At 43.5% G+C, this 16993-nt stretch overlaps 1 protein-coding gene across 3 annotated transcripts in view; it reads left to right on the top strand.

The window, feature by feature from the left end:
• The window catches only part of KIAA1549 (KIAA1549 ortholog), a 233722-nt gene that overhangs the window by 127011 nt on the left and 89718 nt on the right, over positions 1-16993 (top strand). For all 3 annotated transcript variants that reach the window (XM_030544259.1, XM_030544254.1, XM_030544249.1), the window contains exons 4-6: positions 13027-13204; positions 14650-14780; positions 15795-15978. In XM_030544259.1, the coding sequence (XP_030400119.1) occupies positions 13027-13204; positions 14650-14780; positions 15795-15978 (493 nt within the window). The remainder of the gene's footprint in view (positions 1-13026; positions 13205-14649; positions 14781-15794; positions 15979-16993) is intronic.

Below are 16993 nucleotides of genomic sequence, written 5' to 3'. Positions count from 1 at the left end.
ATGGGGCTGGCTGGAGGCAGGACAGAGGCTGACTGGAGGTAGGATCTGGCTGCAGGCAGGGCAAGGGGTGCAGGGCTGGCTGGAGACAAGGGTGTGTGGGGTGGGCTGGCTGGCTTCAGGCAGGGCCACAGGGGGGTGCAGCATGGGTTGGCAGGGCTGGAGACAAAGGAGTGCAGGACTGGTTGGCTTCAGGCAGGGGGATGCGGCAGGGGTTGGCTGGAGACAGGGCAGGGGGTGTGTGGCTGGTGCGGGCAGGGCAGGAGGTGCAGGGCTGGCTGCAGACAGGAACTGGTGCAGGCAGGGCAGGGGGTGCAGGACTGGCTGGAGGCAGGGCAGGGGGTGCAGAGCTGGCTGGAGATGGGCTGGCTGCAGGCAGGGGATGCGGGGCTGGCTGCTGATGAACTAGTGCAGGCAGGGCAGGGGGTGCAGGGCTGGTGCGGGCAGAGAGTGCAACAGGGGCTGGCTGCAGGTGGGGGTGCAGGTACAGCTCACCCTGTACGGTGAGTGCCCCCTCCTCCTTCCTCCCCCCAGGGTAGCAGCAGCAGCCTGGGACTTGGGGGCTATTTAAAGGGCTTGGGGCTCCCCTGCTTCTACCGCCCTGGCCCTTTAAATAGCCACAGGAGCCCTGGGGAAGCTGTGGGGCTCCAGCAGCTACTTGAAGGGCCGGGGCAGTAGAAGCAAGGGGAGCTCCGGACTTTCTAAATAGCCCCCAGAGCCCCGCAGCCCTACCCCAGGGCTCCAGCAGTGGGGCTCTGGTGGCAATTTAAAGGGCTTGGGGCTCCAGCCCCTGCTGGGAGCCCCTGGCCCTTTAAATTGCCCCCTGGGGAAGCCAGGCCACCCCAGTACAGCACACCAGCCCGTACGCCGTACTGGGGTTGGGCGCGGGGCCCTCTTAGGGGCAGGGCTCGATTCAGGGGAATTGGTTGAATTGGCCTAAAGCCTGCCCTTATGGAGGAATACCAAGGAGGTAAAAGTTGTGACTTTTCCCTCGCTGTGAAGTTAAAGGGGAGAAACTTTTCTTTTTTTCCCCCTCTGGGCAGAAAAATAACATATTGTTTTTCAGGACCATCTGCCCCAGTGCAGGTGAGACATCCAAATTGGAGACCACTAACAGTGAACACCAGGGGCCAGAACCTCTGAAGCAGAAGAAAAAGGATAAAGGACAACCTGCTGCACAGGGAATTTGTCTGTAGATGAGACTGCCTTTTTGAGCTCCTAGGGAGATGATAGAACAGGATTGGCAGAACCAGGCTGCAGCTGAGGGTTGCTGGAGAGGAAGAAGGTGGCTGCAGATGACATCACCCATGATTGTACCATGAGGGAGCAGGACCATGAGGAGTAGAGGGATCTGTCAGAGCACCTGCTGGAACTGACGGTCAGCAGGTTTCAGTACAACTTGGGTCTGGACCCGGTCCAGGTCAGCCTCCTGCTATTGCCTCCCCTCCACACTAACATATCCTGCAGCCAGTGACCTCTGCATAAGGGATAACCCAGTCCATAGATGGGAGAGAGGGCACATGGGCAGCTGTACCCTGTGCACACTGCCCTGTGCTGGCACAGCAGAGTGACAGCAAGTACTCTGACGATGTGCAATTTCATTACACGGGATGTGGTACTGCACCCCCTGTGCACTGGACTGCCTTCTGACAGCTGCACTGGCACTGTTAGTCTTTCAATAAAATCTTTTGCTGTACAGTCCCTTGGTGTGTAAGTACTTTGAGAACAAGACAGAGCAGAACCGTATTGAACTGCCTTGAGTGCAGGGGACTGGACTAAATGGCCTAGTTAGGTCCCTTCCAGTCCTACACTTCTATGATTTTAATACTCTCATAGCTTGACAATACATATACAAGCACGTGATTCTCATATAAGTGCAGTCCATTACAGTAAATGCTTACCTATCTTATTTTCACCTTCCAAACCAAGGAGTCCATTACTTCCCTATCTCTTCCAGGCCCAACCTTAGGTGACGCACGTTGTATCTGTGCATCAGCTACCTGTATCAGACTTGTAAAGCAGTGCGTTTATTGCCCCAGTCTTACCCAAAGTATTCCCTCTTAACCTCACATATGTTGTGCAGAACACAACATACCCCAATGACATGAATGGCTTTATAGAAGCTGCAGTCTAAATGGTTTGTAGGCAACATTATCTGACTGTCAGTCAGCCAAATATACCACTATCCTGCAGCTGCACATGGTATAAATGAACCTTCCGCCAGATGTCCTCACATCTGGGCAGGGCTTCATGAGCCAGGGCAATAGAGGATAAGCTGGTAACAGAGGACACAGACATCCTATTGATATCCCACTGGGTGGGAATAAAGTCCCCGCTTGTCAAATTTCAAAAAGGCAGAATATCCAAAATGCACTGGCATCATGTTCCCTGGCTGTGAATCCCATGAAATTGCATGTGAACCTCCCTCTGCAGTCAGCCAAGGATGGCTGAACAATGGAGTAGTATGCTTTCTGGTTTATGTAGTCATGCAGTTCTTGTGGAGCATGCAGATAATGGGCACACTTGTACCACCAATGATGCCAGCACAGTTCATGTAGCCAATTTGCTCGAAGACTGCTATTATTTCATGAACATTTCCAGTCTTCACCAAACTATAATTCACTAAAGCTATAATTGCTTTGCAAACCTCCATCACCACAGCACTAATGATTGACTTCCTGTTGCCAAACTGATTAGCCACTGACCTGCATCAGTCTGGGGTCGCCAGCTTCCAGAGAGCAATAACAACACACTTCCATACTAGTACGGCCTGTCTCATCTGCTTATCCTGCCTTTAAAGTGCTGGGAAAAGCTCTTCACACAGCTCCAGGAAGGTGGTAAAAGTACTGTGTCCACTGCTGGTCATCCCAGGTCTGCGTTACATTGCAGTCCTACCACTTGGTGCTTTGGAGCAGGTGGTCAGCATAAAGAGAGTTCTCAGGTATGACAGTCTGCATGAGCTGCTCCCCAGAAGACCTAACACCTCACTTGGTTCATTACAGCACCTGTGTAGGGTGACCTGATGCCCCATTTTTAAAGGGAAAGTCCCGTTTTTTGGGCTCTTTGGGTTAATAGGTTCCTATTCACCCCCACCCCCCACCCCGTCCTGTTTTTTGCCACAGTTGCTATCTGGTAACCTTACACCTGTGTGCATGCAGTAATTTTAGCATAGCTAGAGTTACCTTTGCAGTGTGGTTACCGTCACCCAAGGTAGGCTAGCTCAAGTGGAGATTTTCAAATGTTGTAACTTGAGTTAACTCTGAAGTGAAGACCTATCTTAAGAATGTGGATCTTTGTCGCCATCTGGTAGCTGGTCCACATAAGAGGTTTATGAGTTTCTGCAACATTATTTAGTCCTGTGGTTTAAATGGTAGAAGTTCATCATTTTAACTGTCTAGGTCCTGGATTCAAATCCCTCTGTTAGCCTAAGCAATTGGTTTTAGAAGGCTCCTCTATCTTCCTAGGCTTTTTCAAGGAGGATAGTGATGTGGATTAAGGGGATATGGTATGGTGTGTTAATGGTGGCTGTCTAGGTTTCTGGTAAGCTCTTTAATCGGATTATTTATTTTTGCTAATTGTGAGTAGTTATGACTGGCAACTACTATTATTTGTTTATATACTTTACATTGTATGTATATTAATAGTTGGCGTAGCTTGGAATAGGCGTTTCTGCAGTAGATCTGCAGAATAAACCATTTTGAAATTAAATGTCCTTTCTCTTCTCCATTTAGACGAATCCAGTGATTCCAAACTATGGGCCATATCCTCACCTGCTGTAAGTCTGTATGGCTGAATTGAAGTCAAAGGTTCACTTCAGTGGACCTACACTGATTTACACTAGCTGAGAACTGGCCCTGTATGTTTCAGTAATATGAGAAACTTCTGCTGGTATGATGATATCAACTGCAATAAAACCAAACATATTGCTAAATATTTGTAAGATGACTGGAGTAAGCATTTGATATCCTGTCCTTTTATGATTTTTCTCTTTCAAATTCATTCCTTTCATGTCCACTATTGCCTTGCAGAGCTCCTGATAGGATATGTTGGCCCTAAGGCTGCTACGAGTCAGCTCTTCTTATAAATAATGCAGCTAGTCTTCCAAGCCTTGGTTCATCATTTGCAAATTCTTTCTAATCAAAGCAGAGAATATGTCTGTAGAATAAGTCATGCTTACGTTGCCCTAGAAGAGTATTATTGTATGTGTTTTCTCTTAAGCCTGGTCTACACTACGCGTTTAAACCGATTTTAGCAGCGTTAAACTGATTTAACGCTGTACTCGTCCATACGACGAGGCCCTTTATATCGATATAAAGGGCTCTTTAAATCAGTTTCTGTACTCCTCCCCGACGAGAGGAGTAGCGCTAAAATCAGTATTACCATATCAGATTAGGGTTAGTGTGGCCGCAAATCGACGATATTGGCCTCCGGGCGGTATCCCACAGTGCACCACTGTGACTGCTCTGGACAGCGGTCTGAACTCGGATGCACTGGCCAGGTATACAGGAAAAGCCCCGTGAACTTCTGAATTTCATTACCTGTTTGGCCAGCGTGGAGCTGTGATCAGCACAGGTGACCACGCAGAGCTCATCAGCACAGGTAGCGATGCAGTCTCCTGAGAATCGAAAAAGAGCTCCAGCATGGACCGTACGGGAGGTACTGGATCTGATCGCTATTTGGGGAGAGGATTCAGTGCTAACAGAACTCCGTTCCAAAAGACAAAATGAAAAAATATTTGAAAAAATTTCCAAGGCTATGATGGCCAAAGGCCACACCAGGGACTCAGTACAGTGCTGTGTGAAAGTTAAGGAGCTCAGACAAGCCTACCAGAAAACCAAAGCAGCAAACGGAAGGTCCGGGGCAGGGCCGAAAACATGCCGCTTCTATGCTGAGCTGCATGCAATTTTAGGGGGCTGCTCCACCACTACCCCACCCCTGTCCGTGGATTCTGAGGTGGGGTTTGTAATCTCAACCATGGCTGAGGATTCTGCAGGGGGGAAGATGAGGAAGAGGAGGATAACCTTGCAGCGAGCACACAGCACTGCATTAGCCCCAACAGCCAGGAGCTTTTTGTAACTCAGACAAAATTACCCTCCCAGCCCTCCCAAGCCACTAGCCCAGACAGTGAAGCCATGGAAGCGACCTCTGGTGAGTGTACTTTTGTAAATATAAAACATGGTTTAAAAGCAAGCGTTTTTTAATGATTGATTTGCCATGAGGGCTTGGGATGCATTCGCAGCCAGTAAAGTTACTGGAAAAGTTTAACATGTCTGGGGATGGAGCGGAAATCCTCCAGGGACATCTCCATGAAGCGCTCCTGGAGGTACTCCAAAAGCCTTTGCAGAAGGTTTCTGGGCAAGGCAGCCTTGTTCCGTCCACCATGGTAGGACACTTTACCACGCCATGCATGTAGCAAGTAACCGGGTATCATTGCATGACAAAGCATAGCTGCGTATGGTCCCAGTGATTGCTGGCATTCAAGAAACATCCGTTCTTTATCTCGCTCTGTTATCCTCAGCAGAGTGATATCGTTCATGGAAACCTGGTTGAAAGTCAGGAATTTAATTAAGGGGACAGAGATAGACATTTTCCTACTGGGCTGTTGCTTAAAAGAAATCCTTCCTTGCATGTAGCCAAGCAGGGGGAGGGGAGGAAAGATAGCGCTAAGCTTTTTTGCATTTGGCTAGCAGGAATCGTCCCAGCTACCAGCCACGCGGTGGGAGGGGGGGAAGGGTGGTGATTAGCAGTGATCTTCCATGATACCAGCCAAGCGGTGGGGGGAGGGGTAAAGCAATCATCCTAGAGAATTGGATGGGGAGGTTGGCTTCTGCTGCTGCACGTTAACAGGAAGAAGCATCAGAGGGCACTGTGTATATGAAAGCTGGAGAAGCCGAAAGACAATGTCTTACCATGTCCGCATGCAAGCTGAATTGTGATGCCCGGACCTGCGTCTGTGAGATCTATAACACCAGAGCCGCAGGCACTCAATATTAAGATGCAAAATGCGACCATGAAATCACATGTGCTATGTAAGGTGAATAGTGTTGTTCACTGTGAAAGAGTTTAACCATTGTTCTGTAAAATGTATCTTTTTAAATACTTTTCTCCCTTTTTTCCCTCCCTCATGCAGCTGCACGTTTTTCAAGCCTCCCTACTCCATCCCGAAGGCTCTCTCAGATAAGGCGGAGGAAAAAGAAGACGTGAGACGAAATGTTCTTGGAAATCATGGAAGTAACCCGCAATGAAAGAGCTCATCTGAATGACTGAAAGGACGTGGTAGCAAAGTACAGGAAAGATACCAGTGAACGTGAGGACAGGAGGGACCAACATGAGGATAGGAGGGACGAATGTAAGGATAGGAGAGACGCTCGAGATGAGAGGTGGCGGCAGGAAGATCAGAGGTGTAGGCAGGAAGATCAGCGGTGGCGGGATGCAACGCTGGAGCTGCTGCGTGATCCAACTGATATCCTCCGACGTCTGGTGGATCTTCAGGAAGAGCAGCGAGGTCACAGAGTGCCCCTGCAGCCCCTGTGTAACCACCCTCACCATTCACCATGTTCCATATCTTCCTCACCCAAATGTGTAAGAACGCGTGGGGGAAGGCTTCGTGCACCCGCCCACTCCACCCCAGTGGACAGTCCAACCAAAAGGTTGTCATTACATTGAAATGTATTTAATGGCCTTTTCCTTCCCTCCTATGCTCCTCCCAAACCACACCCAGGATACCTTGTCAGTTCTCTGCCTTTTTTTATAATTACTTTTTAATAATGAATACATGATTTTTAAACGATAGTGACTTTATTTCCTTAAGCAAGCTGTAATCGAAGGGGGAGTGTGGGTTGCTTACAGGGGAGAAGTCAATAAAGGGGGGGTGTTCATGAAGGGGAAACAAACACAGCAGTCACACTGTACCCTGGCCCGTGATGAAACTCGTTTTCAAAGCTTCTCTGATGCGCACCGCTTCCTGGTGTGCTCTTCTAATCGCCCTGGTGTCTGGCTGCGTGTAATCAGCGGCCAGGTGATTTGCCTCAGCCTCCCACCCCGCCATGTAGGTCTCCCCCTTACTCTCACAGAGATTGTGGTGCACACAGCAAGCAGCAATAACAAAGGGGACATTGGTTTGGCTGAGGTCTGAGCGAGTCAGTAATGTGCGCCAGCGCGCCTTTAAACGGCCAAATGCACATTCTACCACCATCCTGCACTTGCTCAGCCTGTAGTTGAACAGCTCCTGACTACTGTCCAGGCTGCCTGTGTATGGCTTCATGAGCCATGGCATCAAGGGGTAGGCTGGGTCCCCCAGGATAACTATAGGCATTTCAACATCCCTAACTGCTATTTTCTGGTCTGGGAAGTAATCCCCTTGCTGCAGCCATTTAAACAGAGCAGTGCTTCTGAAGACGTGAGCGTCATGAACCCTTCCTGGCCATCCCACATGGATGTTGGTGAAACGTCCCTTGTGATCCACCAGTGCTTGCAGCACCATTGAAAAGTACCTTTTGCGGTTTATGTAATGGGTGCCCTGGTGCTCCGGTGCCAAGATAGGGATATGGGTTCCATTTATCGCCCCCCCCCACTGTTAGGGAATCCCATTGCAGCAAAGCCATCCACTATGACCTGCACGTTTCCCAGAGTCACAACCTTTCATAGCAGCAGCTTAATGATTGCTTTGGCTACTTGCAGCACAGCAGCCCCCACGGTAGATTTTCCCACTCCAAATTGATTCCCGACTGACCGGTAGCTGTCTGGCATTGCAAGCTTCCAGAGGGCTATTGCCACTCACTTTTCCACTGTGAGGGCTGCTCTCATCTTGGTATTATGGCGTTTCAGGGCAGGGGAAAGCAAGTCACAAAGTTCCATGAAAGTGCCCTTATGCATGCGAAAGTTTCGCAGCCACTGGGAATCGTCCCACACCTGCAAAACTATGCAGTCCCACCAGTCTGTGCTTGTTTCCCGGGCCCAAAATCAGCATTCAATGGCTAGAACCTGCCGCATTACCAGCAGGATCTCCAAAGTGCAGGGGCCCGCGGTTTGAGATAATTTTGTGTCCATGTCCTCATCACTCTTGTCGCCGCTCTGCCATAGCCGCCGCCGCCTCCTCACCTGGCTTTGCAGGTCCCGGTTCAGCATAGACTGCACGAGAATGCGCGAGGTGTTTACAATGTCCACTATTGCAGTATTGATCTGAGCAGGGTCCATGCTTGCTGTGCTATGGCGTTTGCACAGTTCACCCAGGAAAAAAGGCACAAAATGGTTGTCTGCTGCTTTCAGGAAGGGAGGGGTGAGGCTGTACCCAGAACCACCCGCGACAATGATTTTTGCCCCATCAGGCACTGGGCACTCAATCCAGAATTCCAAGGGGCGGGGGAGACTGCGGGAACTATGGGATAGCTACGGAATAGCTACCCACAGTGCAACGCTCCAGAAATCGACGCTAGCCTTGGACTATGGACGCACACTGTCGAATTAATGTGCTTAGTGTGGCTGCGTGCACTCGACTTTATACAATCTGTTTTATAAAACCGGTTTATGTAAAATCATAATAATCCTGTAGTGTAGACCTACCCTAAATGACGCATTGGGGGTGGCTGTTTTTAACTACTTAAAGCTGAAGCATTCTTGCTTCCCTAGTCTACCAAAATAAAAGTTCATGTCAGTAATGGAATAATGTCAAGGATATTAGGCTTTAAAATTAACAGCTGTCCAATATAGTAACATATATTAATGACTGCAATCATGCAGCTTTCTAAACAGATTCTTCCTTGGTGCTTAACTTAACCAAGCAAACAAATCTGACTTTTTTTTTTTTTTTTTTTTGCAACAGTGTCATGAACTGGTTTATGTATAGTACAACTTGAGGTAAATTAGTGCATTTTGTTATTAATATTTCTTTTTTTACATTTCCTATTATAGCTTACAGATGTTTCATTTTTACAGGGTGATGCACAGTAAAATAGGAGATGGTTTTGTTAAATTTAATGTGGGTAGCAAGGTATCCTTTACAAAAATAAAATGTTTGGCCTCAATTTGATGTAACTGCTGCTCAGCTGAAATATGAACAAATGTTAAACAGGAATTGAAAATGCTTTCTTTCAGTGTTTGCAATCTGAATTCAGAAGAATCTGTCAACTCTGTGCTGCATAGGGCTTATGAGACTAGTTGATCAGTTCTGATTCCATCCTATGAAAGGCATATACAAATACACATTAGTCAGGTGGTTATAGTATTTATTTATGTTTTAAGACTTCTTCTTATCCTGTTAGTGATTTAGGCCAAAATTTTCAAACTTGGCTATCTAAAGCTAGGCACTTAAATGATAGGTATCTGAATAAAAGTGGCCTTGTTTTTCGGAGGTGCTCTTGTGCCTCCCATTAATTTAAGTAAGATCTGTGCTTGTCACTTCTGAAATTTAGGCTGTTTTTGTTTAGGTGCCTAAATATGGTTTGAAAATGTCACCTTTAGGATGTTAAGCTGTACATCCTTGCACACACAATAATTGGAAACATAAAAAGCTTTGCATTTCACTTTTAACACCTACTCGCCTTAGTGAGAGATCTTTGGGAAATAAATTGCTTTCTAGGGATACTTTTTATTATCGGACACTTGATCCAGTGGTGGTGGTGATGAAGCATACTACTTAGACTTTTGTCTTGGGCCTGTAATGGTTCTCCTCTCACTACCTTCCTCCATCTCACACCCCTCAAAATCTTTCAAATTATTTTTCTTTTGGATTTATTGTCCACCTCCTGCTATGATTAAGCACAAAAATGGACTCATTTGGTGTGTATTGAATGTTCAGACTAAATACTTTATGAAAAATTTGGGGGAGTTTGGGGGATAACAATTTTTTCTTCTCTGACCACTGAAGTGTCAGACTAGAGTACATCAGTATCAGTGCGAGCTATGCTGGGCTGTTCTCCTTCTGCATGTTTTACTTTAGAATATGCCAAATAATTGCAGCTGCAGGGTTGAAAATTCTGTTTCCTCTTTTTTTCTTGCTGCCTTCTTTTGTAGGTAATAGACAACATTTCTCTGGCATTTCTTCCCAATTTCACAAACTGAAGCTGCTGAAAACATTTCTTCTTGAGATAAAAGGGTAAACTTTAGGCAAAATGGGTTGAAGTATCTGTTTTATATTGAAATAATTTGAATGCTACAGATCTGGATCCATTTAAAATAAAACCTGATGGCAGCACACTTTTGGCATCTAATTACAAGGAATATAGGGAGATCTGTATATATCTGTCTTGAGACCATATTTTTTCCCTTGATACTTGAGGTGGTTTGTTGCTGGGTTTTTTTTAAATCTTTTTTTAATAAATCTTGTTCATTTTGTTTATCAAAAAGAAGAAAAAGCTGTATTGTGTTGTTTGAAAATTATTTCTGTTGATTTGTGCTTCATAGAGATCTCAATAAGAGACATATAAGCTAGGGTTTGGTAGCACTGTGTGCTCTTCCACAAAGCAAATTCTCAGCTTCAAATTCTTCAGGGTAGCTCATCATTTGGGCAAGGTCTGGGGGAGCTGGTGTCTCCCTGTGTCATAAACAGATAAGTAAGAGTTAATAGAAAAGAAGTACTGCATATCTCTTTTTTGCTTGTAAAAGGTTAACAAGATCAGTGAGCCTGGCTGTCACCTGACCAAAGGACCAATCGGGGACAGGATACTTTCAAATCTTGAGGGAGGGAAGCCTTTGTGTGTGCTGTTAGTTTTTGGTTATTGTTCTCTCTGGGTTCTGAGACTGACCAGACATGTAACCAGGTTTCTCTCCAATCTCTCTGATACAGGCTCTTATAAGTTCATAATAGTGAGTACTAGGTAGCTAAAACAAGTTAGGCTTATATTTGTTTTCTTTATTTGCAAATGTGTATTTGGCTGGAAGGAGTTCAAATTTGTATTTTGCTGAAAGGATTTTAATTTGTACTTGTATACTTAGGCTGGGAGGGTATTCCCAGTGTCTATAGCTGAAAGACCCTGTAACATATTCCATCTTAAATTTACAAAGATAATTTTTACTGTTTTTCTTTCTTTAATTAAAAGCTTTTCTTGTTTAAGAACCTGATTGTTTGTTTTTTTTTATTCTGGTGAGACCCCAGGGAACTGGGTCTGGATCCACCAGGGAATTGGTGGAGAGAAAGGAGGGAAGGGGGTGAGGGAGGTTAATTTCTCTCTGTGTTAGGATTACTTTCTCTCTCAGGGAGAGTCTGGGAGGGGGAGAGAGAAGGAGGGGGGAAGGTGAATTTTCCTCTCTGTTTTAAGATTCAAGGAGTTTGAATCACACAGTGATCTTCCAGGGTAACCCAGAGAGGGGAAGTCTGGGAGAGGCAACAGTGAGGGAAAGGGTTTACTTTCCTTGTGTTAAGATCCAGAGGGACTGAGTCTTGGGGGTCCCCGGGCCAGGTTTTGGGGGGAGCAGAGTGTACCAGGCACTGGAATTCCTGGTTGGTGGCAGCGCTACAAGTACTAAGCTGGTAATTGAGCTTTGAGGAATTCATGCTGGTACCCCATCTTTTGGATGCTAAGGTTCAGAGTGGGGAATTATACCATGACACCCTCTGTAAAAATGTGGAAGTGTATCTGAAGTCTTAGGGCTCTGGTCTTGGCTTTTTGTGTAGAAAGTGTGTCACAGTGTGATCATGTGTGGTAGATGGAGGGAACTGGGAGTGTGAAGAAGCAGCCGGGAAGTAGGTGTGTTGATTGGGTTAGGGGACACTTCCTCTTGGAGAAAGAAACACTGTAAAATACTCAAATTAAATCCTTCACCTTGTTTTTGTTTTAGATAATGTTGTATGGATATACAAAAGTGCCTGATTTGAAACCTGCACTTGGTTTTATAGTAAATCCTCTATTTAGATCCTTATCTGTTATGTGATGGCTAGAGATTTTCAGAATAGACGGCTTAACTCTAGAATTATCTTCTGAAAGGAATAGCAGGAGATATATGAATTGTGGGAAGCTCCTATTGGTGGTAGCTGTGCTGAAATAAGGGAGAGGAGTGTCTTCTGCGAAAAAAAGTGTACATATATGTACACACACACAATTGTAATATATCTATAAACTATATTATGTGTATATTGCTTCCTGCATAAAACACACGCACACACAGAGTCAATGGAATGTATACACTACCGTATGTGTGTCCAGTATGCAAGAAGCCATGCTGGTGATTCGGTAAGTAGCCAGTTGTTGGAGGGCACTATAGATTCCATACCAACATCGTATAGAGGGCGAGATATTGTTCTGCCATAGATGCTACATAAAACTGAAGTCCAGACCGCTTTGTGGCCATTTAAATTCCCACAGTACTTTTTGCAAAAGCAAAGATGAATGTACAGAACCAGTGGCTCTCAACCTTTCCAGACTATTGTACCCCTTTCACGAGTCTGATTTATCTTTCATACCCCCAAGTTCACCTCACTTAAAAACACTTCCTTACAAAATCAAACCTAAAAATACAAAAGTGTCACAGCACACTATTAATGACAAATTGCTTACTTTCTCAGTTTTACCATATAATTATTAAATAAATCAATTGGAATATAAATTTGTATTTACATTTCAATGGACAATATATAGAGCAGTATAAACAAGTCATTGTCTGTATGAAATTTTAGTTTGTAATGACTTTGTTAATAGGTAGCTTGTTGTAAAACTGGGCAAATATCTAGATGAGTTGATGTACTCCCTGGAAGATCTCTGGGTATCCCTAGGGGTACACATAACCCTGGTTGAGAACAACTGTACTGTACAGCTTCTAACTGAATCAGCTTAACAAAAGGGAAGATTCTGTTGTGATTACTCCACTGAGGTAAGAGTCTCTAGATAAAGGTTCTATTCCCAGCTGTCTGACTTTGTGTACTTCTCTTTCCTCAGCTGGAAAATTACGATATTTTCCTACCTGTTAGGGATCCATTGCTTAATTTATCCATGTTGGTAAAGTGGTTCGGGATCATTAGATGGACTGTGAAATAGAGGTGTGAGGTATAGTTGCTAATATTGATGCTGATAATTTTATTTAATTTCTTTTCCATAGGTTTATAAAATTTCCCCCAAATTCTCTTTCTTGGTGACATCAGGTCCTTTTGTTTACACGGCAATAGCTGTCATAAATGTGCTTATGAACAGCAGCCTTCTACGTGGTCAGGCCCCTGTCATCTTGTCACTACAGCCTTCTTTCACCATGCCAGATCCCAGGTTCCAAGTTCACACAGGTGAGTTCTTGTTACTGTGCTTCACACTGTAGAGAGGGGGGAAAATAACTTAGTATTGAAACATACTTTGATCTGGGAAGAAGGATGGTCTTGTGATTAATATACAAGATTGGGAATCAAAAGATCTAGACTTTACTCTTGTGAGGCTTAATTCATGCATATTAACAAAGTGCTTTGAGATTTTTGGATGGAAAATGCTGTATACATTCAAAATATTGCTATTACTGTTGCTTATTTAATTAGTTGAAAAACTTTTATTTGGCAAGAGGTGAACGCAATGTTCTGTTCTATTCCCTACTTATGTTGTAGCTGATGATGTCTCTAACAAAGTCAGTGTAGGGAGTTTGCATTTTTTTTTTTATTTTTTTTTTTTACCATGCTTTAAAAGTTAACAGTTTTATCATGATGCAGAACTCCAGATCTTTCTTCATCCTCACTGGCCACTTACCATTTGTAAACCATTGCAGGGGAAATACAGAACCCTGAATAAGGGTCTACGTATTTTGTTCTCCAGTATTTTGCTTTTAATATTAAGGCATATTTAATTATGTATTCGTATATGTCTGAAAAAAAAATTTAATTTAAAGTTTATTTTGTTTAGAATGTTTAATTATTTTGCTTATAATTTAATTTTAAAAACTCATTTTAAAAAGACCTTTTTGTATTCACATGGATTTACATTTATGCTGTGCGAGACTGGTGCTATCAATCTGACACCTTTCTCTAGCAATGTGCATGCTAATTAAGCACTGGTGAAAGGTGCCAGAATGACAGCACCAGAGAGTAAAGTCATAATAAGAACTTCACTTTCTAGTGCTGTCATTCTGGCACCTTTCACCAGTGCTTAATTAGTGTGTGCACATGTATACACATGCGTGCACACATTATATATAATGTATGCATGCTTATTAAGTGCAAAAGTTGAAAGGTGCCAGACTAGTATCAATGGATGCCTGGTAGACCAAAGTTGGAGTCTTTCAACCAAACTGAATACTAGACTTCACTATCAGCCTACAGAGAAGAAGGCTGCTGATCTTCTTTTTAAAGATTTTTCATAAAGAAATCTTGGATAATTCAGGAATTCCAGAGCTTCGAATGACTGACTCAGTATTAGAGACAGTTTGTGTACAGCTGGGGATCTTTCAGAAGCCTGTAATAGGAAGTGGATTTTTGTTTTTGGCTGCAGAATCTCTTGACAGCAAGTGAGCCTTATTGTCACATCAGATTTTATTGACAAGAAAACCTTCTGCATTGATACAGAACGGTTTCTGCTGTAATTAATTTCTTGAGCTGCACTGTTTGGACTTTCAGCTTCCATTAGTGCAGTCAAGATTTAATGGAAAACTAATTCATTTATGGAGAGGGAGGGTTCCCTGCTTCCCCACCTTCTCCTTTCAGTGCAAATACTGCACTCAGTAGGAATAACACATACCCTTTACCTCCAGTGCTTCAGTTTGTGCCTCGAAACGTTGACACTGGCTTCTGTAACTTCAGCCAGCGCATTGAAAAAGGGCTGACGATGGCATTCCTTGAGGTGAGAAAACATCACCAGGATATCTACAACTTCACAGTGCAGGTAAGAATACTAGCATGCTCTGAGAAAAAAGAAGTTCACTGTACTCTGCATCACACATTTTGAATGGGTAATCTAATGGTGGGTTTATATTGAGGATAACTAATAGATTTTAAGGTTTTGGGGTTCCATGGTTCATCAGTGTTTACACCTGTGCCGTGTGCCCTGAGTAGCCATTATCTGAACTTTAGATCTGGAAAGTGAGGAGTCTTTACTGGATATTTTACCCAATAAAGGGGCTTAAAACTCACTGGATATTAACTCTAAATCTAATTAATAAGACGTGCTGCCTTTTTTTTCCTGAAAGTTTGTTTATTCTAGCTTTTGTTCTAAAACTAAAATCAATAGAAATTGTGCTGTATAAACTCGTAAAAATGTAAATAGTATCGAATCACCATAAGAATAAAATAACTTATTTGTGTTTAAGTATAATATGTCTTTAAAGTGAAGAATATATGCAAAATATTATATAGTATAGCTACTAGGTGAAGTTCCAGGGAAAGAGATATGGAAGCACATTTTGAGGTCTGATTGCACTTTGTTTCCACCTGTCTTTGGCTCTGGTAGTGCAGGGCATAGTGAATTTTGACAGGACAGCTCTCTTTCCACAGTGTTCATTTACCTTACATTGAGAGTCTCTTCCTGTCTGTTCCACATAGGTAAGGTATCCACATAGGTAAGGTATCCACATTTTTTTGTTGATAACTTTTGTTTAGCTGCATTTGATTTTTCTCTGGACATCATCTTCATTCGTTTTCTGGATGGCACCTTTCACATCAGCATGGATTGTAATCCAATTTAAAGAGTAAATCTCAGAAGGGAAACAGTGTAAGGTAACTCTGTCCTTGCTGAGAAGAGTGTGGCTGAATCAGTCTGAAATGGATGTTACTTAACAATCTTGTAAAAGATCCCACTTTATATTGTTGTTTAAAAAAAAAAAAAAAAGCAGGATAGGGAGGGAACAGAAATGCTGATGTTTTTGCTGTTCCTGACCTGTTCTAGTTTTGTCTTTTTCAGATACTGAATATAACTCTGAGCAAGCCTCGTGTGGCATTTCGGCAGGGCCCTGTGAACATTGTCTTTGCCATTCAGGATACATATGGATTCTTGAATGGATCTGAAATCAGTGAGCTGCTGAGGAACCTGTCTGTGGTGGAGTTCAGTTTTTACTTGGGCTTTCCTGTGCAGCAAATTGCCGAACGTGAGTACTTCATGTCACTAAGCCTGCAGAAGATTGGTTTTGTGTGATGTTCTCTACAGTTTCATAGTAATGTTCCATATAAGTGTTAACATTAGTTAATTTCCTTAACTTCTAATTTGGCCTTTTTATGCAAATCTGTGCAACAGTGCCTCTGGTCACATAAGCTATCCATGTGCAACAGTAGCTGAGCTTAATCACTAACTCTAGTATTGGTTAAATCTGTAATTTGCAAGGGGAGGAGGAGACAAAATCAGAACACTTGTCCACAGGCAGCTAAGACTTCTGTTTTGTTTGTGAGACAATACAATGAGATTCTCTCATATTCTGGGCTTGTGGTCTCAATCTCTCAAATAAATTAAAATGAATTATTGTTGCTGCCTTAATTGTCTGAAAGCATTTCTCTTCACTCAGTTACTTGGTTTTAGTATGTCTTACTCTCACTTTATCCTATAGTTCTTAGTTTTGTATGCCCTTTAACCCAAATTTTAAAATGCTAGTACCCCAACAAGTCTGTGATTGTGAAGAAGGTCAGAGACTACGTCATAGTTTATTTCAGATTGAGCTACGTAATATACATAATATGGACTATGTCTTTCTAGCTTGAAAACTGTATCTGATCACACAGAATAATGCTAGATTAGTTCTCCATGAGTCCGATCTGCTGTTACATGCTCATTGTCACTGTGTCCATGAATATGTTTTGTTTCTGGCCCTGCATCAAGCTTGTAGAGAAGAGGGGCTGGTAAGCTTCTATACTTGGGCCGTTGGTTTATATTTGCATTAAATCCTTTACAATATATTAGTGGGCTAGTTTGTTTTTATTAAATTCTTCACTGGAAACCCATGTCCTTTTGCTTCAGTGCTACAGGACAATGAAATGAGAACAGAATTTCTACTTAGAGCAATACATCCTGAAAGGCGCAGTGCCTGGTGGTTAAAAACCTTATAAAACATCCAACTGTGCTATCTTTTGTTTTGGATTTTATGGTATGTATGTATAATTTTAAAGACAGCC

This window comes from Gopherus evgoodei, chromosome 1 (genome assembly GCF_007399415.2).
Source record: "Gopherus evgoodei ecotype Sinaloan lineage chromosome 1, rGopEvg1_v1.p, whole genome shotgun sequence".
NCBI classification, from domain to species: Eukaryota; Metazoa; Chordata; order Testudines; family Testudinidae; genus Gopherus; species Gopherus evgoodei.
Note: the sequence above shows the minus strand (reverse complement) of the source record. Positions and strands in the feature narration are given on the sequence as shown.